This window comes from Leucoraja erinacea, chromosome 7 (assembly GCF_028641065.1).
Source record: "Leucoraja erinacea ecotype New England chromosome 7, Leri_hhj_1, whole genome shotgun sequence".
NCBI lineage: Eukaryota > Metazoa > Chordata > Chondrichthyes > Rajiformes > Rajidae > Leucoraja > Leucoraja erinaceus.
Window position 1 is genome coordinate 38,647,545 of NC_073383.1, and position 24,821 is coordinate 38,672,365.

The 24,821-nt window shown below is 44.7% G+C and overlaps 1 protein-coding gene across 3 annotated transcripts in view; it reads right to left on the reverse strand.

Annotated features, from left to right (window-relative positions):
- The window catches only part of col6a2 (collagen, type VI, alpha 2), a 68,841-nt gene extending 52,530 nt beyond the window's left edge, over positions 1-16,311 (reverse strand). Inside the window, exons 1-4 of one of the 3 annotated variants that reach the window (XM_055638313.1) lie at positions 16,016-16,309; positions 7,500-7,620; positions 6,303-6,925; positions 1,225-1,245 (exon numbers count right to left, since the gene is read on the reverse strand). In XM_055638313.1, the coding sequence (XP_055494288.1) occupies positions 1,225-1,245; positions 6,303-6,925; positions 7,500-7,605 (750 nt within the window). In that variant the 5' untranslated portion in view covers positions 7,606-7,620; positions 16,016-16,309. Of the gene's footprint in view, positions 1-1,224; positions 1,246-6,302; positions 6,926-7,499; positions 7,621-16,015 lie in introns of all 3 variants that reach the window. The other 2 variants (XM_055638312.1, XM_055638314.1) reach the window with 2 other exon arrangements.
- Between the last annotated feature and the right edge of the window lie 8,510 nt (positions 16,312-24,821).

The window sequence follows — 24,821 nt, forward strand, 5'->3', positions numbered from 1 at the left end:
GGAAAATCAAGGAACTGAAGATCAATGTCCCAGGGGCTGCTCTGGGGAACAATCACAACGGCTTAAAACCACGTTTCATTCTTTCATTTTCTTTGAATGGATTCATTCTAACAGCTGCAAAAAATTAGAAAAACAATTCCAAGCAAGTAATAATTTCTTTCCAATTGATCACGGGAAGGCAGTGGGTCAAGGGAGTGTTGGTGTTGGGGGGGAGGGAGTAACTGGGGGATTATAATAAATCCTCAAGGAATGCTCCAAACGGAAGGAGTGACCACACAGCAGACTTCAACCGACAAAGCTGCTCTGACCACATCCACACTCTCAAGACAGCCCTGCAAGGGGTACAATTTACAATCTTTCACTTCCCCAAGGCCTCCCCAACATGGATCTCCTTCAATTGTCAGGTTCTGAAGGTCTCCATCCAACCAGACACAGGCACATTCTCTTGTTTCTCTGCACCTTCTACTGGGAGCGTAGGGTGACCCGCGCTGCCGAGAGCGAGGAGGGGACCTGCGCCACCGTAAGATAACTGGCAGGGGGTCGGCAAGAGCGAAGTGGGGAGGGGGGGGGGGGGGAGGGGGGGGGGGAGGGGGGGCACCAAGAATGAAGGGAGGACCTGGCGGGGGAGTCCTGCTGTCACGTGCGGTGGTAGGGGTGTATGCAAAACAAAGCATTTCACTGCACCTAGGTACAAGTGACAATAAAGTATCATTGAATCATCATTGAATCTGCGCACAGCCTCAGCATGCCCCCTACCATGAACAGCCCTGCAAGAGGAATTTACCAAGAAGGGAAGAGAAATTCATAGGAATCTTGGACAGGAGTTGACTATTTCGCAATGGAATGCAAAACAAGGATTTTTTGACCCCCAAACTGAAGCCCCACTTGGATCTCGGAACAAGATTGCCAAACTGGTTGTTGTCGGTGGGTTTCTCCCACATGCAGCTCAAGAAATTAGATTGATGTCATTTGGAGATTAGAAGAATGAGGAAGGGGAGGGATCTCGCCAAAACAGATACAATTCTGATGAGATATGACAGGGTAGATATCCATCTGCTGTATAATCTTGCCAGTGAGGGGGATACTTATTTTAAAACTTTTAAAACTGGGGTGGATAGGAACTTCTCACAGAGGATGGCGAATCCCTGTGGGTCATTGGAGACCAGATCAATAGATGCATTTTGGAAAGACAAGGGAATTGAGCAAAAATGTAGACAGACTCACCTTGAGGAAGGCCTCTCTTCGCTGTAAAACAAAGAGGAAAATAAATTCAAAGGATATCACAATGGCATAGATCACATGAAAATTGAACCATTAAGAAAAGCCTTAGCACAATTACTAAATGTAGTCAAGATTCAGAACTGAGACTAATTACTGTTCCAGTGTATCAAAACATGACCAATGATTGGCTGCAGTGGGCAAAACTTTAAAAAGGATAATCCTTTCATCCTGAGACTTCAGAGTGTCAATATCAATACTACAATTCCACTGACATTATTGCCACTTATTTATCCAAGAAAGTCCATGGAGACCCGGACCTGTGGAGAATTGTCCACTGGCAGAAGAATGGAGCAACAGCGAAGGTAAGGGGAACGTTTGATATAGGACTTCAAAATCATGTAGACTCATTTAATATAATTTTTCAGATCTGTAACCAAAGGTTTCAGGCTTAAGGTAACTGGAAAAGGAAACAGAAGAACCAGAGAGGGAACTTTTCTCTTTGGAGATGAGACTTTAAATTGTTCAGGAACAGAATAAGTAAGTTATTTCAGATGGGAATTGGAGGGGAATGTTTACAGGGCTATTAGAATGATGGTTATAGTGGGATAAATTGGATAGTTATTTTAAAGAGCCAATCCAGGCATGATGGACAGAATGGCATCCTGGTGTGCGGTATCAATCTTCAACTCAGTGATTATATGAGAGATGCCCAGAGTGATATGGGAATGAACATTAGGTTTTTGAAAAGGCATCCATTCTACTGAACATTAGAAGATATAATGTAACAATAGACATCTGAAGAAGCTCGAGTTATGTTGAGCGAGGAGCCTGAGGTGTTTTGAAATGCAACACATTTGATTAAGTTACAGCATGGAAACAGGCCTTTCGGCCCACTGAGTCGCAACCATTCACACTCGTTCTATGTTATCCAACTTTCACATCCACTCCCTACTCACTAGAGGCAATTTACAGAGGTCAATTGACCTACAAACCCACACATCTTTGTGATGTGGGAGGAAACCAGAACATCTGGAGGAAACTCGCGTGATCACAGGGAGAACATGCAAACTACACACAGACAGCTAATGAGGTCTGGTTCAAACCTGGGTCTCTGGCAACGTGATGCTGCGGCTCTACCAACTGTGCTACTGTGTCACCCTTAAACATTGAAAGTTATTTTTTTCCTTCTTATGAATTCTTAATAATGAAGAACAATCGATCCATAACATTGTATGATCACAAATTATTACAGCTGTAAAGATTCCAATTCATAACCCCATGTTCATCTCTAACCTGTAAACCTATCAAACTTGATTCCTGTACAATTATCAAAGTGTAACCATTTACAACCAGAAATTTCAAACCATCACAAACAGATACCATTAATGTAGAACAACAGGTCCTTCATCCTCCAGAACTGAAATTGACATACATTTTAGACTTTAGACTTTACTTTAGACTTTAGAGGTACAGTGCTGTCAAATGCTCATGTTATCGTAATTGTCCATGGGATCATTTATCCCGGACCCTCCTACGGACCCTCGAATGCCAGTACATCCCCTCTCAGATATGGAGCCCCACTCTGCTCACAATACTCCAAAAGCAGTCTGACCAATACCTTATAAAGCCTCAGCATTACATCGCTGTTTTTATATTCTAGTCCTCTCGGAGAGAATGCTAACATTGCATGTGCCTTCCTTACCACTGATTCAACCTGCAAATTAACTGTTGGGGAATCGTGCACCAGCACTACCAGGTTTCTTTGCACCTCCGATTTCTGAATCCTCTCCTCATTTAGAAAGTATTCTACGCCTTTATTCCTACTACCAAGGTACACGATTCCACTCTTTACTACACTGTTTTCCATCTGCCACTTCTCTGCCCATTCTCCCAACCTGTCCAAGTCCTTCTACAGAGTCCCCCCTACCTCTACACTACCTGTCCCTCCACCTATCTTCGTATCATCCGCAAACTTGGCCACACAGCCTTCAATTCCCGCGTCCATGTCATTAATATACAATGTGAAGACTCTATGATAAGAGAACATCGAAGACAAGTTGAAACAGTTAAAGGAACCTGCTTCATCCTTAACAATTCCTCCCACCACCCGCCCTCTCAGGGATTTCTTGCTCCATCTGCACAGGAATTTGCTTGTTCTGCATTGATCTCTCAGAGGTGAGTAGAAGGAAGTCATCCTCAACCCTGAGGAACAGCCCAAATAAAGCCAAAAAAGATGGACTATCACTCCTTTACTCTGAAGATCTGCCAATACTGGAGTGAGTCAACTTAATGGGCAACCTTTAATTTGGTGGACAGGGCAGTATTGTTCATTGTACAGAGGCAAAGGGAAATAGTTACACTGAGTCAAGGCTAGACTGCTCAACAAAGGCACCATGGACCAGGGAAGATAGACATAAAATGCTGGAGTAGCTCAGCAGAAGAAGGCTCTCAACTCGAAACATCACCCATTCCTTCTCTCCCAGGATGCCGTCTGTCCCGCTGAGTTACTCCAGCATTTTGCGTCTTTCTTCGGTGTAAATCCCTACATCATACATCAGGCAATTGGCATAAACGTGGAGACAACGCCTGCGGTGGATCAGGCATATTGAATGCCAGACCATTCTTGTGGGGTCGAGTGGCTTATTTATCCTCCTATTATGTTTCTTCCATGCCTCCTGGACAAATCAACAGAGCTGACAAATGGTAAAGGCTGAGGATCAATATTTCCCCATTATACCCATGGTATCTCGAAGGTGGTTATTGGCTCTTATGCATTGACAATGTCTGTCAATTCTTAACCCTATCAGTCTTATACACGTTGCATCTTTGATGACTTCAGGATTCACTAAAGTACTCTGTGGCTACCAGTACACCAGTGCTAACACAGTTGTAAAGTATAGCTACTAAAGTTATAAACTATAGCTGCTAAATGCTTCACATCGCTTGATTCTCAATGCTATACAATTCCTAATTACAAAACCCAACAGATTGTGATTCCCAAGCATTGGGGTGTACAAGCATTGACCTCACAGATGACAACGCTGACACAGCAATGACACAGTTGAATAGAAGTGGCAGCAAAGGCAAAAATAAATTAAAATAAAATCTTTTGATTTTTCTCAATTAACATCAGTCCTCCCTCTGTCACTTCCTGAGCCTGCTGGAACAATTTATTCCTTATCCCTGATTCACAAGCACCTTTTCAAACTCCAAGAGTTGTTTTTAAAGTGATTCCAAACTTGTAAAGTATAACTTCTTTTCTCCTTCATTCTTCATGATCCAGATATCGTCAACATGGCCCATCACTATGCTACTGACGAGAACTGATGAACTCCCAGCGCAATGCCTCATCGGGGATGTGGGAACTCAGAGAGAGGACTGAGATTATTGAGAAAAATCAAACATTTTGATTTTTATTTACTGTGAGTTTGCTGCCACTTCTATACAAGAACACCAACCTGGAAGAAGCTCATCTCCTTTCTTCCATGGGACCTCTGTGTCTCTCTCCATCCTTGAACTCAAATGGGCTGTGACTTGTCTTCTTTGTCCTATTTCCACCTCTCCATCCAACCTGTTGGCAACTTAATTCTAACTCAGAGCTCCCGTGGATTTTGAAGAAACAGCAGCAAAGAGAAACAGGAAAACGCACTGATTGGCTCTAGACCGAGTGGGAGGAGAGTTAGAAGTAACTTAGACAGGTTGGGGGAGTGGGCAGATGCATGGCAGATTAAGTTTAATGCAGATAAATGTGAGGTTATCCACTTTGGTAGCAAAAACAGGAAAGCTGATTACTATCTAAATGATGTCAAGTTGGGAAAAGGGGAAGTACAACAGGATCTGGGGGTCCTTGTACATCAGTCAATGAAAGTAAGCATGCAGGTACAGCAGGCAGTGAAGAAAGCGAATGGCATGTTGGCCTTTATAACAAGAGGAATCGAATATAGGAGCAAAGAAGTCCTTCTGCAGTTGTACAGAGCCCTAGTGAGACCATACCTGGAGTATTGTGTGCAGTTTTGGTCCCCTAATTTGAGGAAGGACATTCTTGCTATTGAGGGAGTGCGGTGTAGGTTTACAAGTTTAATTCCCGGGATGGTGGGACTGTCGTATGCTGAGAGAATGGAGCAGCTGGGCTTGTACACTCTGGAGTTTAGAAGGATGAGAGGATATCTCATTGAAACATATAAGATTGTTAAGGGCTTGGACACACTAGAGGCAGGAAACATGTTCCCGATGTTGGGGGAGACCAGAACCAGGAGCCACAGTTTAAGAATAAGGAGTAAGCCATTTAGAACGGAGACGAGGAAACACTTTATCTCTCAGAGAGTCGTGAGTCTGTGGAATTCTCTGCCTTAGAGAGCGGTGGAGACAGGTTCCCTGGATGCTTTCAAGAGAGAGCTAGATAGGGCTCTTAAAAATAGTGGTCAGGGGATATGGGGAGAGGCAGGAACGGGGTACTGATTGGGGATGATCTGCCAGGATCACATTGAATGGCGATGCTGGTTTGAAGGGCTGAATGGCCTACTCCTGCACCTATTGTCTATTGTATATAACTCGCTTTCTGTCTGTTCAGACTTGGCAAACGGTCTTCTACCTGAAACATTTTCTCTCTCTCCAGATTCTGCCTGACCTGCTGCATGTTTTCAGCATTATCTGTTTTTATTTCAGATTTCCAGCATAAGCAGTTTTTTATAATCTCAATTATAATATTTTCAAACTAAATTAAGATAATACTCTTAGAGTATCAAACATTTCAAAAACAGATAAGGCAACGTTGGACCCATAACTATATATCTGTTGGTTTCAGAACACAGAATAACACTCTGAACCCAAGAGAGATGTTGTTTTTAACTCCCTGCACTCCAGTCTTACCTCATAGGTACTGCACTGTAATTGGTCCAAGACAGCCATAGATTACAGGCCCTAACTTCAACTCAAAACTTTAATCTCTGGTGACCTTAAGTTCTGGTGATTCATCTATCACGAATATAATGCAACAGCACATAATAGGACATATTGCCGAGTATCTGCAAAGAACAGAAGTGATCCAAAGTGGAGATACTTTTCAACAAAGAACACTTTACCATAACATCATAGATTCGATCGATTGTTCTGCTGGGTAGCTCCTCATTGGTGGCAGAAGCAACGGCGTAGTCACTCCGATACAACTCATGGGGTAAATTGGCAATGGTCTTGAGGGCATGCTCGTACTGGAGACCTATCTCGTTCTGGAGGTCGTCGGTGGTGACGGCAAACACCCTGATGTTGGCGTCCCTGGCTGCCTCGGCCATCTGCTGCATGCCGCCGCAGTCGTTGCGGGTCACGTGACCGTCGGTGATGACGATGGCAAAGCGGATGGCGTTGTCGTACGAGGTGTGCTGCTTTATGTTGTCCGTCATCGCTTTGAGGGCACAGTCCGTGTGAGTGCCACGGCCGATGTATTCAATTTTGTCCAGATCCGCCAGGAAGTCATTTCTGTTGGCGGTTATGTTACTGAATATTACCACCCTGTCAGAGAAGTGTAAGCCTCCAAACTCCCAGGTAAACTTCACCCGGTCATTAAAGTCTTCATCTATCGCCCTCTCTACAAAGTTCTTGGTGAAGATTTTGCTGCTGTCCACCAGATCGCCGTACACACGGCTCGGTATGGCGACACTCTCCGAGGTGTCGAGGACAAAGTATACAACGATGGGGCAGTCCTGGATCCCTGAAACACAAATAAATCACAGCACATTGTCACCCTCAACCATTAAGAATTCACCAAATAGTGAAAGACCTGGATAGAGTGGATGTGGAGAAGATGTTTCCATTAGTGGGAGAGTCTAGGAACAGCGGCCATAGCCTCACGATGTAAAAGGAGATGGGGAAGAATTTCTTTATTCAGAGGGTAGTTAATCTGTGGAATTAATTGCCACGACGGTTGTGGAGGCCAAATCAATGGATATTTTTAAAGCAGAGATTTACAGATTCTTGATTAGTATGGGTGACAGGGGTTATGGCAGGAGAATGGGATTGAGGGGGAAAGAAAGATCACCCATGATTAAATGGCAGACTCGACTAGATGGGCCGAATGGCCCAATTCTGCTCCTGGAACTTATGAAATAAAGTACCATTGAAAAGCAAATGATTGATTTCCTGACAGTCTGAAATCCGACCTCATTGCTCCACCTTTGGCCAGGATCTACTGGTTGGCTGCTGCAAGATGCTAGGAAGTCGAGTTCAGCCTCATACATGTGAGGAGGGATGTGTTGGGGTAAGGAAGCACATGCTGGGGGTCTTACCTGTACATCCCATGGAGCTGGGGGAGGGCTGCACTTCAAATTGACCGCTGGAATGTCCAATGAACCCCTGGCCGATCAGCAGCAATGCCAGGAATGTTGGCAACATCTTCAGCGACTATGCCTGTGAAACAACAAAGCACAATAAACACCAGGTAGTTCCAAAGCTACAGCCAGGAGGGCTCGTCACACAGCTACACATCAACTAGCCTTTATTGAGGGATAGCAGAGCAATTATGCAGCGATACCAGTTTTAGTTTAGAGATACAGCATGGATCCACTATGTCCACACAACCAGCGATCACCCCAAACACTAGCACCACCCTACACACTTGGAACAATTTACAATCTTACCAAAGCCAATTAACCTACAAATCTGTACGCGTTTGGAGGAAATCAAAGTAGAAATCGAAGTAGAGAGAGTCCAATCCAAGATATCGACAGGAGGGATCGGGGAACCATTGCCCCAGCCACTCCGTTCCTGTGTGGTCTCTCCATCCCCCTTCAATCCACTGGTTACTCTGGTGTTAAGAGTAAAGACAACATACTCCAGCACTGCCATTAACTACATACTTTATCCACCCACCACCATCTCCCCTCCTCTGCTCCACCCCCTCCCACCACCACCCCCCTCCCCCCACCCCAATGAGCCCTTGAGAAGGTGGGGGTGAGCCACCTCCTTCAACCAGTGCAGTCCAAACCTAGTTAGATATGGAAAAAATTGTCACTTGCTCAGCCATGTAAAAATTGGAGTTACTCGAGTAGTCCAGTTAAGGACAATTCCCCCCGCCCCCCACCCCTCCTGAAGAATATGAGTGTACCAGATGGGTTTATTCAATGGTAGTTTTGTAGTCCGGTTTTGGGTGGGGGTTGGGAGAGTCCCTAGGTTAACATCCCATGGGGGAGTCAGTTCCACTCGGGTGCCGCACTCCCCCGGCACTGGGGAACCCGACTCTGAAGCACGGGAGCCAACTCACTGGAGCAGCCAGAACTGGCCGCCCATCTCGACTGGATGTGAACTGGGGGTATTCGGGCTGAGCTGTCATGGATAAAGCTGACCTCTCCCCATAGACAACACATGGCGGAGCCAAACACATGGATACAGAGAAGGCCAATCAGCCCTTCGAGTCCCTCTTGCCACCCCCTTGGATTACAGTTTATCTCTTCCTTGGTTCACCCTCTTCGAATAGCTTTGTACTCAGCCAGTGGCACCTAGGGATAGACTGGGTGACAACCAATAGTTTGGTGACTACTGGAGAGACAGTTGATGGCACGGAAAGATGGCACCCGGGACAGGTTGGGTTAGCACCCCAATCTGTGTCTTTCGTGAGAAAGTCACCTAATAAAGCTACAGAAAGGCCTAATGAACCACCATGGCCTATCTATGCTCCTCTCTCTGTTTATCTATCATGAAATAATTAATTGCTCGGAGAAGGAGAAAGAGGTGCAGCGCACAGGCCTTGAACCTGGTGAGACGCAGGAGGAGCCCGGCCGGGATTCACCCCACAGAGCCCAGTCCCTCCACGCACTAGAATCTCCCAACTCCTGCAGAGCAGATATTAAGATGGCTGATCCGTGGGCGGTTGCTGCTGGGACCCATGTAGGGGCCTGATTAACCCCGGCTGGGTTGCCTGTGCGACGGTGTCTGATGTTGTGAGACCCGAGAAGGAGAAGGAGAAGAAGGAGAGAGATAGAGAAACACAGAGATAGGTAGAAAGATGGTCAGGAAGAGTCATAGAGAGAAACAGAGAGAGGAACAGACAGAGAGGGATAAACAGAGAAAGCTTGGATAGAGTGGATGTGGGATGTGGAGAGGTTGTTTCCACAAGAGGGAGAGTCTAGGACTAGAGGTCATAGCCTCAGAAATAAAGGATGTTCTTTTAGGAAGAGATGAGGAGAAATTTCTTTCATCAGAGGGCAGTGAATCTGTAGAATTCTTTGCCACAAAAGGCTGTGGAGGCCAAGTCAGTGGATGTATTTAAGGCAGAGATAGATAGATTCTTGATTAATATGGGTGTCAGCGGTGTTGGAGAGAAAGCAGGAGAATGGGGTTAGGAGGGAGAGGTAGATCAGCCATGATTGAATGGAGGTGTAGACTCGATGGGTCAAATGGCCTAATTCCACTCCTATCCCTTATGAACATGACAGAGAGAACAGAGGACAGAGAAATCGGGAGAGGGAGGGGAGAGAGAGAGAGAGAGGGGATGGAGAGAGACAGGAAGGAAGAGACAAAGAGAGAGACTGGGAGAGACAGAATGAAAGATATTCATAGTCATAAAGCTCAATTGGCCCACACCAGTCAACATGTCCTATCTACACTAGTCTTACCTGCCTGTGTTTGGCCTACATCCCTCCAAATCTGTCCTATCCATGTACCCGTCTGAATGTTTCTTAAAAGTTGTAACAGTGCCTGCATAACTACCTCCTCCGGCAGCTCGTTCCATATACCCACCACCCTTTGTGTAAAATAGTTGCCCCTCAGGTTCCTATTAAATCTCACCCCCCCTTTCCCCCCCCCCCCCCCCCCCCCCCCCCCCCCCCCCCCCCCCCCTCATGTTAAACATATGTCCCTCTTGATTTTTCCCCCTCATGTTATTTACCCATATGTCCTCTGGTTCTTGATTCCCCTACTCTGGGCAAGAAACTGTGTATTTACCCGATCTATTCCTCTCATGATTTTATACACCTCTATAAGATCACCCCTCATCCTACTGCGCTTCAAGGAACGGTCAAAAGCCTTCTTGACCATCCTATCCACCTGTGATGCCACTTTCAAGGAAATATGTCCCTGCGCTACAAAACTCTCCAGAGTCCTGCCATTCACTGTGTAGGTTCTGCCCTGGTTTGACTTCCCAAAATGCAACACGTCACACTTCTCTGTATTAAACTCTATCAACTATTTCTCAGCCCACCTGGCCAACTGATTAAGATCCTGCTGCAATTTTTGACAACCATGTTTGCTAACTATAATGCCACCCACTTTAGTGTCATCTGCAAACTTACTAATCAGGCCATGTACGTTCTCATCCAAATAATCGATAAAGATACCAAACAGCAAAGGCCCCAGCATCGATCCCTGAAGTACACCACTAGGCACAGGCCTTCAGTCCGAAAAACAACCTTCCATCATCACCCTCTGCTTCCTTCCATCAAGCCAATTATCTATCCAGTCAGCTAGCTGTCCTTGGATCCCATGCGATCTAACCTTCCAGAGCAGAATACCATGCGAAACCTTGTCGAATGCTTTGCTGAAATCCATATACACAATATCTACAGCTCTGCCCCCATCGGCCCTTTAGGTCACATCTTCAAAAAATTCAATAAGATTTGTGAGACACGTTTTGCCATGTACAAAACCATGCTGACTATCCCTAATCAGCTCTTGTCCATCTAAATGCATGTATATCCTATCCCTCAGAATACTCTCTGGTAACATTCCAACCACAGATGTTAGTGGCCTGTAGTTAGGCCAATCCCTGTAGCCCTTCGTGAATAGGCACAACATTTGCCACCCTCCAGTCTTCCAGCACATCACACATATTAAATGATGGCTCATAAATCTCAGCCAGGACACCTACAATTTCCTCTCTAGCTTCCCATAGTGTAGCAATGTTATAACATTTTGAGATTTAAAAAATCAAGTCTGCAATTTATCCCCAGATAAAGCATAACAATAAGTCTAATTTGACACCTAATTCACTTTCATATCTCAAGTAATAAAAAAGTTATGGCCATTTTCATACTCGGAAATTAGCATCTTGTTCCCTATTGATTTTCTATGGACATAACAAAGAAGCTGTGATCATGGACAGTCAAAAGCCCATAACCTTCTTAAAAATTAAGAGAACTGAATGAAATTTTCAGTTATCATAGATTGAAGCATTCTGAAACAAATATAAAATAATCTTACTTGGATGACCTGAAATTAAAGCATACAATTAGTTAGTTACCCAATTGTAGCTAATTTCAAACTTCAATTACTAGATCTAAACATCTATCCATTTCTTAATAAATGATTAACATTTTTAAATAGCCCAAGTGTCCAAATAATATTCACAAATAATTCACAATAAAACATGATTTTTAAATCTAATTTACATCAATTTATAGGCCAAATGGAAGGAATTTAATGTTCAATTGCTGTAAATTAAAGTAAATTTAAATCAGCTTTCTAGTGGGTTCCTGTGAACGCGCTGGTTTAGAGCGTTCACATTGCGCTGGATTTGTGCCCTCAAATGCCCAGAAAAATACTGCGGGATATAAAGAGCCCAAAATGAGCTACTCGCTATAGAAAACTTTATATACAGGGTTCTTAAGAAGCCCCTTTTAATGTAAAAATAAGGTACATACCTTTAATTGTTTGCTTTATAAAACCCTGGGGCTGCGAGAGGTTGCGGGTTGAGAGAGTGATTTTTAAACTACTATAACTATTATACAAGGCCATAAAAACTAATAATACCTTTTGCGACAGGGTCTTTCAGCGATTTTCCGTTAATGATTTACTAGGCTAAACATTTTCGATTGCAACAGCCTAGTAAAAATCGCGTTTTAAACCCGCCCCCTCTAAACAGCGCCAAAATCGCGCACACGGGGTAGGGCAGATTCTCAGCCACGATTCAGGTAGGTTTTGTAACATACCTACATAGTGTCCTTGAATATATCTGATCAGGCCCAGAAGATTTGTCTACCTTCATACGTTAGGACCTTGAGTACCTCCTCGACCGTAATACTGACTGTCCTCAACACACTTCCATTGACTGCCCTGGTTTCCCGGTCCTAATGTCTTTCTCCATGGTAGAAACAGAGAAGAAATACTCATTAAAGACCTTGCCCATCTTCTGTTGCTCCACACACAGCTGGCCGCTATGATTACTGAGGAACCCCATTCTCTCTTTGGGTACGCTTTTTCCCTTAATGCATTTATAAATCTCTTGGGACTATCCTTAATATTATATCCCAGAGCCATCTCCTGCCCTCATTTTGCCCTCCTGATTTTCTTTTTTTATCTTGGTTCCTGAAACTCCTCCAGGGGATAAACAATCTCAACTGCCTACACCTGCCCCATACCTCCTTCTTATTCTTGACCAGTCTCAATTTCCCTTATTATCCAAGCTTCCTTATGCCCACCTGCCTTGCCCTTCACTCTAACAGGAACATCCTGAACTCTGGTCATCATTCTTTTAAAAATATCCCGCATTCCAGACGTTCCATTCCCCTTCAAAAAACCTGCTCCAATCAACGAGTGAGTTCCTGTCTAATACCTTCAAAGTTGGCCTTGCGCCAATTTAGAATTTGAACTTTGTGTCTTTCTTCAGTATAAACCATCATCTGCAGTTTCTTCCTGCACCAGGATATCGACCTGGATTGGAAGATTTTAATTATTGGGAAGTTTGGATAGGCTGGGCTTGTTTTCCTGAAGAGAGAAGGAGGCTGAGGGATAACCTGATGGAGATTTATAAAATTGCTGGATGCCTCCATAAGGCAGATTGAATCTTTTTCCCAAAGTAGGTGCATCAAAAACCTGAGGCATAGGTTTAAGGCGAGGAAGAAAATGCAAAGGGGATTTAAGGCGAAAGGTTTTATTTCACAGAGAGAGTGATTGATATCTGGAACTCACTGCCAGAGGAGGCGGGTGAATCAGATACTGTAACTATGTTTAGGAGATGTTTAGAGAGTCACATGAATAAGCAAGGCATAAAAGGATATTGACCTAATTTGGATGTGGGATTACTTACTGTAGAATGTCAAAGAGGCCATGGTGGGCTGAAGGGCCCATTTTTGTGCTGTGCTGTTTCCATGACTCTGTGTCCATGACTAGCAGCTCCACCTGCTGATATTAGCTACAAGCTCCTGGTATCTCTCACAATTCAAGAACTACAAAGTATACGGGATGCCATCAAGAATGGGAATGGCAGAGCACGTCAAGGTCCTTCCTGCGTTATTCAATCACCAGTGTCTGAACTTGGCTCAGTGAGTCTCTGGGTAGGTAGACGAGCAATTTACAGCTGTAACACGTACTTTCTTTGGAGACTTGGTGGGGAGAGAAGTGAGTGGGGTTTAGCAGGGACCCTGTTGAAGGCAAGGGGCACTATCACACAAACATGGTGCCCCTTTGCAACCAGAAGTAGGGCCAACATATATTGAATCTGGACGAGGATTTCTCAGAAATCTCACTCTGCAATCACACTCAGTGTGTAAGATCATGTGGTGGATAGATAAGGTAAATGCACAGAGACTTTTACCCAGAGTAGGGGAATCAAGAACCGGAGGACATAAGGTTAAGTTGATAGGGGAAAGATTTAATAGGGACCTGAGTGGCAACTTTTTTGCACAACGGATGGTAGGTACATGGAACGAGCTGCAGGAGTAGATTGTTGAAGTCAGTACTATCACAACATTTCAAAACACATTTGGACAGGTAAATGGATAGGACAGGTTTAGAGGGATGTGGACAAACGCAGTCAGGTGGGACTAGTGAAGATGGGGCATGTTGGTCGGCATGGGCTACTTGGGCCGAAGGGTCTGATTCCGCTTTGTATGACTATGACTGTATGACAAACATTGCTGATGACAAAAAATGTGGCAGTAGGAGGATGCTATGAAGATGCAGGGTGACTTGGACAGGTTGGGTGAGTGGGCATGGCAGATGCAGTTTAATGTGGATAAATGTGCGGTTATCCACTTTGGTGGCAAAAACAGGAAGGCAGATTATTATCTAAATGGTGTCAAGTTGGGAAAAGGGGAAGTACAACGGGATCTGGGGGTCCTTGTTCATCAGTCACTGAAAGTAAGCATGCAGGTACAGCAGGCAATGAAGAAAGCAAATGGCACGTTGGCCTTCAGAATAAGAGGAATTGAGTATAGGAGCAAAGAGGTCCTTCTGCAGTTGTACAGGGCCTTAGTGAGACCACACCTGGAGTATTGTGTGCAGTTTTGATCTCTAAACTTGAGGAAGGACATTCTTGCTATTGAAGGAGTACAGAGTAGATTCACAAGGTGAATTCCCGGGATGGCGGGTCTGTCATATGTTGATAGATTGGAGCGGCTGGGCTTCTATACTCTGGAATTTAGAAGGATGAGAGGGGATCTTATTGAAACATATAAGATTATTAAGAATTTGGACACGTTAGAGGCAGGAAACATGTTCCCAATGTTGGGCGAGTCCAGAACCAGGGGCCATAGTTTAAGAATAAGAGGTAAGCCATTTAGAATGGAGATGAGGAAAAACGTTTTCACAGAGAGTTGTGAGTGTGTGGGATTCTCTGCCTCAGATGTTGGTTTTCTGGATGCTTTCAAGAGAGAGTTAGAGAGAGCTCTTAGGGAAGGAGCATTAAGGGATATAGAGAGAAGGCAGGAACGGGGTACTGATTGTGGATGATCAGCCATGATCACATTGAATGGCGGTGCTGGCTCGAAGGGCCGAATGGCCTACTCCTGCACCTATTGTCTATTGTCTATTAAAAACTGCAGTGGCATTTAATGAGCCCTTCAATTACATTAAAGATGATGCAACGCTATAAGACTATTGCTCCGAAGTACAGAATGAATCGAGATCAATCAATAAATTAACAAAATATTTCGATAATCAAAATAAATGTAAATGAACAGTTCTTACACTTTGATCTCACAGCTCATAACGAGTGACTTTACGTGGAGCTGCAGAGCAAAGTGACAACGCTAGATGGCGGAAATAGCCAAGAAATGTTCCCGCAGTCGCCCTGAGTCGGGTAATTAAGTCAGAAACTATTGTGTGGACGGAATTATTGCAAAATACATGACCAGATCTATATAAATAGTTCATTAGAATCAAACACTTCGAGTCTGCTCTTTTGATTTGCGTGTGAATTAAAATCATTCGGGATGGACATTAAAACGAAACGTGTAATAAACATCATGCAACAATCACAAAACCACTTACCGTGCCTCATAGCCATCATCCAAAGACATTGCAATAGTTTAATTATTTTTCGGAAGTAAGGATAAAGATTGAAACAACTTCAGGGGAAACCAAATGCCCTTAAGGAAATAACATAATACTTTTTTTTGGTGCTAAACATTTTATAGGACTCGTGGATTTGCATTCGGCTCAAAATAATTGGGGGCATTTCGTTCAATTTATTTTATCCGCGCCAATTATTAGGACGGAATCATAGTACCACTTTCAAAAGCTGGGATGTGTGTCTGACATCGTTCAATAGCTACTCAAAGGGTTAATGGGAAAGTCGGATCGAGAACAGATTAATAACTCCACGAAGTATAATGTGACTAAAATAACTATTATACAAAAATTACAAGCATTCAAACTCTTAATTTTTTTATTTCGTTTTTCTAAGGACTGTTCAAACTATAAAAAGAATTGCCCATATATTTTCCAGGTTCAATTCTATTCCGCTACTTCGAAATATATCTTGCTGATTTATACTGGGAAAACACTCATATATAGTATCGCGGCTGCATTTATTCACTTTAAAAAGTATTCGCGTAACTTTTAGCAAAGTTTCGGAACGTCTCCGACTTACACATAAAGTAGTTTACTACCTGCCAATAGTTTGCTGATCCTTCTCTCAAAAGACGACGAAATCTTCAAAAAGCGACTGTTCCTCTTCAAACTTGGTCCTGAGGATTTTGATTTTACATGACCCACCAACAAACGAAACAAGTGGGAAGCGTGAAGTTTTTTGGGGGATTCTTTTTCTAAGCGAAGAGGAATGCAACCAGCTTAGAGTTGGGCGTCTCTAAACTGGGAGGACGTTAAAAAGTTTCACTCATCAGCCTAGCTGGCTTGCAAAGGAGAACTCGACCTTCCCAAAATGCCTTCCATGGTCCATCACTCACACTGGTCACAAACCCCCCTTCTCAGGGTTCCAGCAATCAGCGACGCTTCCCCCTGCGCTCACCAGGCGGCGCCGTCTCTCCAACTAGCGTCTACTATCAGCACCAAATCCAACAGCCTTGCTTGCAGATGCTGGAATCTTGAGCAAACACAGAGTGTTTTAGTCACTCAGTGGGGCCAGGCAGCATCTGTGGAGGAATGGATAAGCCAGGTTTCGGGTCGGGACCATTCATCACTCAATCTGTCAGGCTGAAGAAGAGCTGTTAACTTTACCCAAGCAGATAATAAAAACAAAATTTGCAGTTTTCCACTCATGTACTGACAGTGTGTAGCTTTAGCCCCGTAGGTTGTCAAACTTGATCAGACAGTCCACTTGATATTTATGGTACATTCGTTATTTTAAATTAGGGTTCGACTAGTCTCCTGAATGTGAGATTTCTTCAATGTTCTGTCAGTAGCCTTTCCAGTTGAAAATACTGAGTTTAAGGAGATGTCTTGTGCACCAGTCCAGTCCGAATTTCAGTCCAGTCCAATCCACCAAAGTGAGTTTCAGATCTTGTTGTGGTTGAACTTGGTTGAGTTGGGCACTTTTAGTTTAGTTTAGTTTAGAGATACAGCACAGAAACAGGCCCTTCGGCCCACCGAGACCGCACTGACCAACGATCCCCGCACATTAACACTATCCTACACATAGGGATAATTTACCCATATACCAAGTATACAAACCCAAGCCATTTAATCTCAAACGTATACGTCTTTGGAGTGTGGTAAGAAACCAAAGATCTCGAAAAAAAACCATGTGGTCATGGGGAGAACGTACAAACTCCGTACAACACCCTTGCCCCTGTCCCACTTAGGAAACCTGAACGGAAACCTCTGGAGACTTTGCGCCCCACCCAAGGTTTCCGTGCGGTTCCCCGAGGTTGCAGGTGGTTGCCGGAGGTTGCAGGGAGTGGAAGCAGGTAGGGAGACTGACAAAAACCTCCGGGAACCGCACGGAAACCTTGTGTGGGGCGCAAAGTCTCCAGAGGTTTCCGTTCAGGTTTCCTAAGTGGGACTTGCATTAGTCGGGATCGAACCCCCATCTCTGGCACTGCAATCGCTGTAAGAGAGCAACTCTACCGCTGCTCCACCGTGGCTGCTCCGACTCAGAAAAGCCATCAGCTCAATGGTTCAATGGTACTTTACTGTCACATGTACTGAGGTACAGCGAGATTCATTTTTGTATACAGTTCAGTACAGGTATCACTATACATAAGCACTTAGATACATCTTAGATCTTAGATCTTCATCCCAGATATAGTACAAGTGTACAGCAGTAATACACGGAGAGTATATAGAGTTGCCAGATTTGGCGCCATTTTCAAGTCCCAGTTGTGGGTAAATGCTTCACCACTCCGTGCAGATACAAGCCGCGTCTGATCCATGCCTTTTGGATCAGTGCTCGATCCAGCCCGGTTTCAGGCTGCTGCCGGTCCTCCAGCGGCCTACTTCACCAGGTTCTCCAGTGCACTACACTGCCTCTCGTTGCTGGTCTGCTTACTGGCTTTCTGTTCTGACTCCTTCCTCTTCGGTCCAGGGGGGCGAGCAGGGGCCAGGCTCGGCGGCTTCCCTCTCTGGGCGGGTTCCCGGTTACACGGCGAGGAGCCAGGTCGGCTGTCGGGCATGGCCGCGGCACCTCGCGACAAACCTCCCTCCATTCTCTTTGCAGGACAGGCCACGACAAAGTGCTGGAGCCACTCATCAGGCCAGGCAGCATCTCTGGAGAACCTGGATAGGTGACATTTTGGGTTGGGATCCTTCTTCAGAAGTTCATAACTAATCGAAGCAGAATTAGGCCATTCGGCCCATCAAGTCTACTCCGCCATTCAATCATGGCTGATCTATCTTTCCCTCAACTCCATTCTCCTGCCTCTTCCCCATAATCCCTGACACCCATTCTAATCAAGAATCTGTCAATCTCCAACTTAAAAATATCCATTGACTTAGCCTCCACAGCCTTCTGTGGCAATGAGTTCCACACAGTCACCACCCTCTGACTAAAGAAATTCCTCCTCATCTCCTTTCTAAAGGTACGTCCTTTTATTCTGAGGCTATGGCCTCTGGTCCTAGACTCTCCCATTAATGGAAACACCCTCTCCACATCCTCTCCATTCAGGCCTTTCACTATTCGGTAAGTGTCAATGAGGTCTTCAGATGGTAAACGTCAGTGCTTCTCTGTCCGAGCTTCATCTCCCTGAAGAAGCTTTGAAACAAGGACCAAAGGTTTCCATCCAATGACTTGAATGAGAACAGAGGCAGCTTTGCCATCCAAGTGAAGCTGCCATGAGCAGACCATCGGTGCTGCTGAGGAGCCTACCATGCGCACGTTCCCTGCAATAAAATAGATGGATTTGCAGTTACGCTTCACTGGAGTGCATTAAGGAAGTTTTGAGGTTGACAAAAGTGCTGTAGAATGACAGGTATTCACATACCTAATTGCATAGCATGGTGAGAATTCACCACAGAGGGCAATCTTAACCCAAGCTAGCGATTAATGGACACCTTCCGATGAGGAGCAGCTAACACTCAAAGTATTCACTTTGGTTAACCAATCTCTATCATTATCTAGAGACTCACTTAAGTAGGATGGCAATATAGATTACACAGAACAGTACAGGCCAAGAACATGCTCTTTGGCCCACATTGTTGGTGCCAAGTTAAACTAATCTCCTCTGTCTTCATGTGATCCATATCTCTCCATATCCATGTGTCCATCCAAAAGCCTTTTAAACACCACAATTGCTTCTGCCTCCACCACCACCCCTGGCATCATGTTCCTGATGCACCCACCATTCTCTGTGTAAAAAAACATGCCCTGCACACCTCCTTTAAACTTTGCCCGCTCACCTTAAAACTAAGCCCCCTAGTTTTTTGACATTTCAATCTGGGAAAAAGGTTCTGCCTGCCTGTCTAATCTATCAATGCCTCCCATCATTTTATGTGCTTCTATCAGATCTCTCCTCAGCCTCCGACAATCCAGAGAAAACAATCCACGTTTGTCCAGTATCAACAAATTCGCCTAAGCAATATTTTTGTTTTCCTACAATATGACCCTTGACTCCTACACTCAATACACCAACTAATAAGGCAAGCAAACCACCTGCCTTCTTTACCATCTATCTACTTGCCATTTTCGAGGACCTATGATCTTGGGCCCCAAAATCCCTCTGTGCATTATTGCTGTTGAGGTTCTTGCCATTAACCGTATACTTTCCCTTTACAGTCAACCCCCTGAAATGTAACACCTTACACTTGCTCGGATTAAACTCTATCTGCCATTTCCAATTCTGTTAATGATCTAAATCCTGCAGGTTACTTTGCCTTTCTCTCTGTTCACAGCTCCAGCAATCTTGGTGTCATCTGCAAACGTACTAACCAATCCTTTTGCGTGTAAATGCAAGTTGTTTGATCCTGTAACAAACGATAGTAAGATTAAACGAGAACTTACCAGTTTGAAGTTTGATCGTTATTTTATGAGGAGTAACGTTGAGGGAATACGTGAAGAACCCCGCCAGGACGCATGCGTGTCATTCTTCAAAGCAGCGGTGTGAAATCACATATAACTGTAATGACTAAACATAGTAAGATTAGAGAAGAGATACCAGTTAAGTATATGATCAAGGGTGGGAGCGGAGGGCATGTATTCCCTCAACGTTACTCCTCATAAAATAACGATCAAACTTCAAACTGGTAAGTTCTCGTTTAATCTTACTATTTTACTTCGGAGTCACGTGAGTGACTACGTGAAGATTTTAAAGCTCTGTGATTTCATGCCGTGGAAACGAGTCCATGCATCACATCTGCCTTGATTATGGGGAGAATAGAGTTAACATCATTAGACATCAATACGATATTGAAACCTAACGATAAATATATTAACACCAATTATTGCCCCTATTTATGGGGTAAATTATATTACAGAACTTAAATTTGTTTTTGCAAATGTTCCAGGTTCAATGACTGGTTTGTTATAAAGTCGTTGGAAAGTTTTCTCCGTTGACCATCCTGCTGTCTTGAGGATTTGGTCCACAGGAACGTCCAACTTCATAGCTGCCGATGAAGCTGCAGCCCTGGTGGAGTGAGATTTTAAAATGTTAGTGTCTACTCCAGCCTTTATTAGGACCTTTTTTAGCCATCTAGAGATGGTCCGGACTGTCACTGGTTTGAGTGGCTGTTTGTAGCTGATTAAAGTGACATTTCTTTCCCTCTGATGATCTTAGTATACTCCATATATAATAGTAAGTGAGTTACAATACAGAGACGACCATCTGTCCGGTAGGCCCTGAATTCTGTTTTTAGGCCTGCTGACCCCTGTCTGATCTGTTTGACTATTTCATTGATGTGAAAAGTTAAATTTCCAGATGAAATAATCATGTTGTCCAGCCTTAGTTTCTGTAGTGACTGGACCCTTTGTGCCGTGACCAAGGCCATCAGCATGACTGTTTTCATAGTCAGTTTCTGTAGGGGCAGAGCTGTAGCTGGAGACCAGTTTCTTAACATGGTCAGTACAATGCTCACATCTCATATTTGGGAGTACCTGGTTCTTGGGGGATTAACATAAAAATGCCCCTCATGAGTTTGGTTACCAGGGTGTGTCCCAACAGAATGCTGCTCTGTTCCTTGCCACAGGTATGTTGACAGAGCACTTCTGGAGCAGTTGATGGCACTATGACTGAACCTCTCATCGTAATGGAGGCTTGCCAGGAATTGCAGAACAGACGGGATGTTCATAGATCTGTGGGTGATGTTTATTGTTGTGACAGTACTTCCCATTTCTTGATGACACCAAGTACTGTTTTTTGGTGGATTGTCTGTGGGCCGCTGAAATAATATCCACTGTTCGGTCCGTCAGTCCCAGGTGTAGTAGAGGTGCTTTCAAACTCTACAAATTAATAGGTTTATATAATTATGACATGGGTAACTACCCCTTGTTGCGGGAAGAACCAGTAAATTACGTCTATGATGGATGGTGATGCATGGTTCTAAAACCATGTCGTGTATCACCGGGACCCATGGTTGAGTAGGCCAATCGGGTACTATCAAAATACCAGACGCGGAGTCTACTGTATTTTCCTAAATACCCGACTGATGAGGCAGAAGGAGGGAATGCATAAATAAATAATCCCCCAATGCAGCGAAAATGCATCTGTACCACTGCCCCAGGTTCTGGTTCCCTTGAACATAATTCGATAACTGGTGAGAGCATGGATGCGAATAGGTCGATATCTGGTGTTCCATACCGTGCTGTAATTTCAGCAATACATTTTTTATCCAACATCCATTCAGTGTTTTCATAGAATTAGCGTGACCTGTTGTCTGCCACTAATTCAGTTTACCTGGTAAGTAGGTAGCTGATATCCAAATATCTCTCTGGATACACTATTGCCAAATTGTGTTGGCCAGATTGTCACATGATGTCGATTTGTTTCCACCCATATGGTTGATATATGCTACCACGGTGGTGTTGTCAATTTGTAGTCTAACATGCTGGTGATATAACCCAGAACAATATGACTTAAAGCAATGGAATGCACTCAACATTCCCAGGTAGTTTATGCCCAGTGTTTGTAATAATGATGCCTCCTGTGCATTCCATCTCCCCCACAGCTGGAGATGGAATTGGTAGCACCCCATCCAAATGCACTGGCATCAGTATGTAGTTCAATAGACGGGTAGCTGATAATGTTTGGATCGGAACAGTGCCTAATGTTATGTTTCCACCATTTTAGTTCCATTGTGGCCTCTGTTGGTAGCTTCATTGGTCTGTCAGAATGACCCCATAATTTTTGAGTGCACGAATGTTTGCCCTCTGTAATTTTTGATAATGTAAAGGTCCGATTTGTGTGGCTGGAAACGCAGCCACTATAATGCCAATTATTCTTGCTACCAGTCTGATGGATGGTTTTGTTTTGCTGCAAGCCTCCATTAAGGCTGTAACCTTTTCTTTCGGCAAAGTCACTGACATGTGAACTGTGTTAAGGGTGTACCGCAGATGATCCATTGTGTTAAATAACATCTGTGGTCACCTCTAATGGGTACTGTATAGTAAGCATCTTTTAATACGATGCTTGCCATGTAGTAACCTAGGAATCAATTGCTTAGCAGTAACAAAGGTTCCCATCTAGTAATGAATATATAGTACGAAAGTATTCAATTTAGTCCAATCTATGATGATGTGGCAACCACCTTTTATGATACAGTTTATGATAAAGATTTTGGACACAAATTCCTGTGATTCGTGTTGGGTTTCCTCCATTACTCCTTTTTTATATGGCCACTGTAGTTCAGCATGCGCTTTTGATTTTTCTTTGCCTGTAAGCACGAACATTCGGTTCGGTACATGCTGAACTGGAGGATTATGTTTTGTATAAATTCTATGGTATAACCCTATACTTCTGAAAATATAAGTGTCGGTAGTTAATTTATTCCATGCATCCAGATAGAATTGTAATCTCCCACCAACCTCGTAAGGAACCAGACCCACCTACCTCCTTGGTTACTATTGGTAGGTTTGTTACTTTTTCGGCATCCTCCGTGGACGTTGAGGTGCCGGTGTCTGGATCTGTAGTTGGGTCGGTGTTGTGGGTTAGCGCATTCCCCAGGAAGTAGTTTTTAGGCTTTGCTTTAATGAGTCCCAGGGTTTTACCCTCTTCGTCAAGTTCTTTTACCTGTTTTGATAAGTTGCCTCCAAATAGTAATATTGGTGGTTTGGAGGTTCCAGGTTTGCATAGGCCTGCAAATTAGGGTCTAAAGCCGGTTGGATGGCACCTCTTCTAATGCTGTTTACTCATATTGGTAGTTGCAAAATAAAGCCAGTGCATCCTGGTGATCTTGTGTCATGTCTTTTTTTGTTTATTGTGCGGGCGAAACCCGTAATTCCAGCTGTTAGGACTTTCAGAGCTTTCTGTTGTTTCAAGTCCCTGGCTCTGCCATGTTTTCAAATACACTGGTTGACACTGGGAACATTCAATGTTTTGCAGTTCCCTGATGGTAAGTGTCTTACAATAGGTTTTCTTGCACCCCATGTGCACTAGGGGTATGTTCTGCACCCCTCTTCAGGTTCAGCCCAGAATTGACCCCCTGTACTCCCCTCTGATGAGGGAGAAACACTGTGCAGCCCTACAAGAGGTACTGCTGTAGGACTTACTAGCTGCACCCTGTGACTAGTCTCCATCTCCCGGAGCCTGCCACTTACCTGCTCCAACAGCCGCTCCAGCTGGCTCCGATGCTCTCGGGCACTGGCCACTCGCTGCTGCTTCAGTTCCTGCAGCCGCTCCAACCGGCTCCAATACTCATGGTCACTGGCCGTCGTGGCTGCTCCTGAAGCCGCTACTCCTGAAGCCGCGCCTGCTCCAGTTCCTGCAGCTGCTCCAACCGGCTCCAATGCTCACGGGCACTGGCCGTCGCGGCTGCTTTTGAAGCTACTCCTCCTGCAGCCGCTCCAACCGGCTCCAATGCTCACGGGCACTGGCCATTGCGGTTGCTTTGTTCCCCGCTCCCAGTCGCTCCAACCGGCTCCAATGCGCACAGGCACTGGCTGCTCGCGGCTGTTCCTGAAGCCGCTCCAACCGGCCCCAATGTGCACGGGCACTGGCCGCTCGCGGCTATTCAGAGTCGGACTCATCGGAGTCAACGACTCTGTTGGTTTTTTGCTTCGCTCTACCGCCCGGCCGTGGCCGGTGCGGGAGCGACGTCGGGCACAGCTGTTCTCATTACGGGAGATTGGCGTGCCGTTGGCTGCTGCTGCCGGCTGCCTGCAACTCCGCGGTTCTCCCCCGCCAGCTTTCCCGCAGTCTTCGTGGATCTGGTCCATGTCTCCACCTGTAAGGTAAGTTGAAGGAACGCAGAGTCTCCTTACCTGCTGTTCCCGGCTTTCAATTTTGCTGCTAAGGGGAACGCCGTTCCCCCTGCTGTGACTTGTTGCAATGCGTGTAGCGAACTGCAGATGCTGGTTTATATCAAAGATAGATGTGATATGCTGGAGTCACTTAATGGGGCAGGCAGCATCTCTGGACAAAATGGATAGGTGATGTTTTGGGTCGGGATTGGCTTCAAATGACTTCTGTAAATTGTCCCTAGTGTGTAGGATAGAACTAGTGCATGGGTGATTGTTAGTCAGCGCTGACTCGGTGGACTGAAGTTTCCACCTTGTATCACTAAACTAAACTAAACTAAACTAAACTAAACTAAACTAAACTAAACTAAACTAAACTAAACTAAACTAAACTAAACTAAACTAAACTAAACTAAACTAAACTACCGTCAGGCAAGAGGTACAGTGGCCTGAAGTTCCACACCTACTAATTCAGCTACTTTCCTACAACCATCAGGTTCTTGAACTGATCTGCACAACCCTAAAGGGCCTGTCCCCCGAGCATGCGATTGCATGCGGCAAGCGCGACCTAAATGGTCGCTTGAGCCGTACGGACTCGCGGGGCCGGTCCCACTTT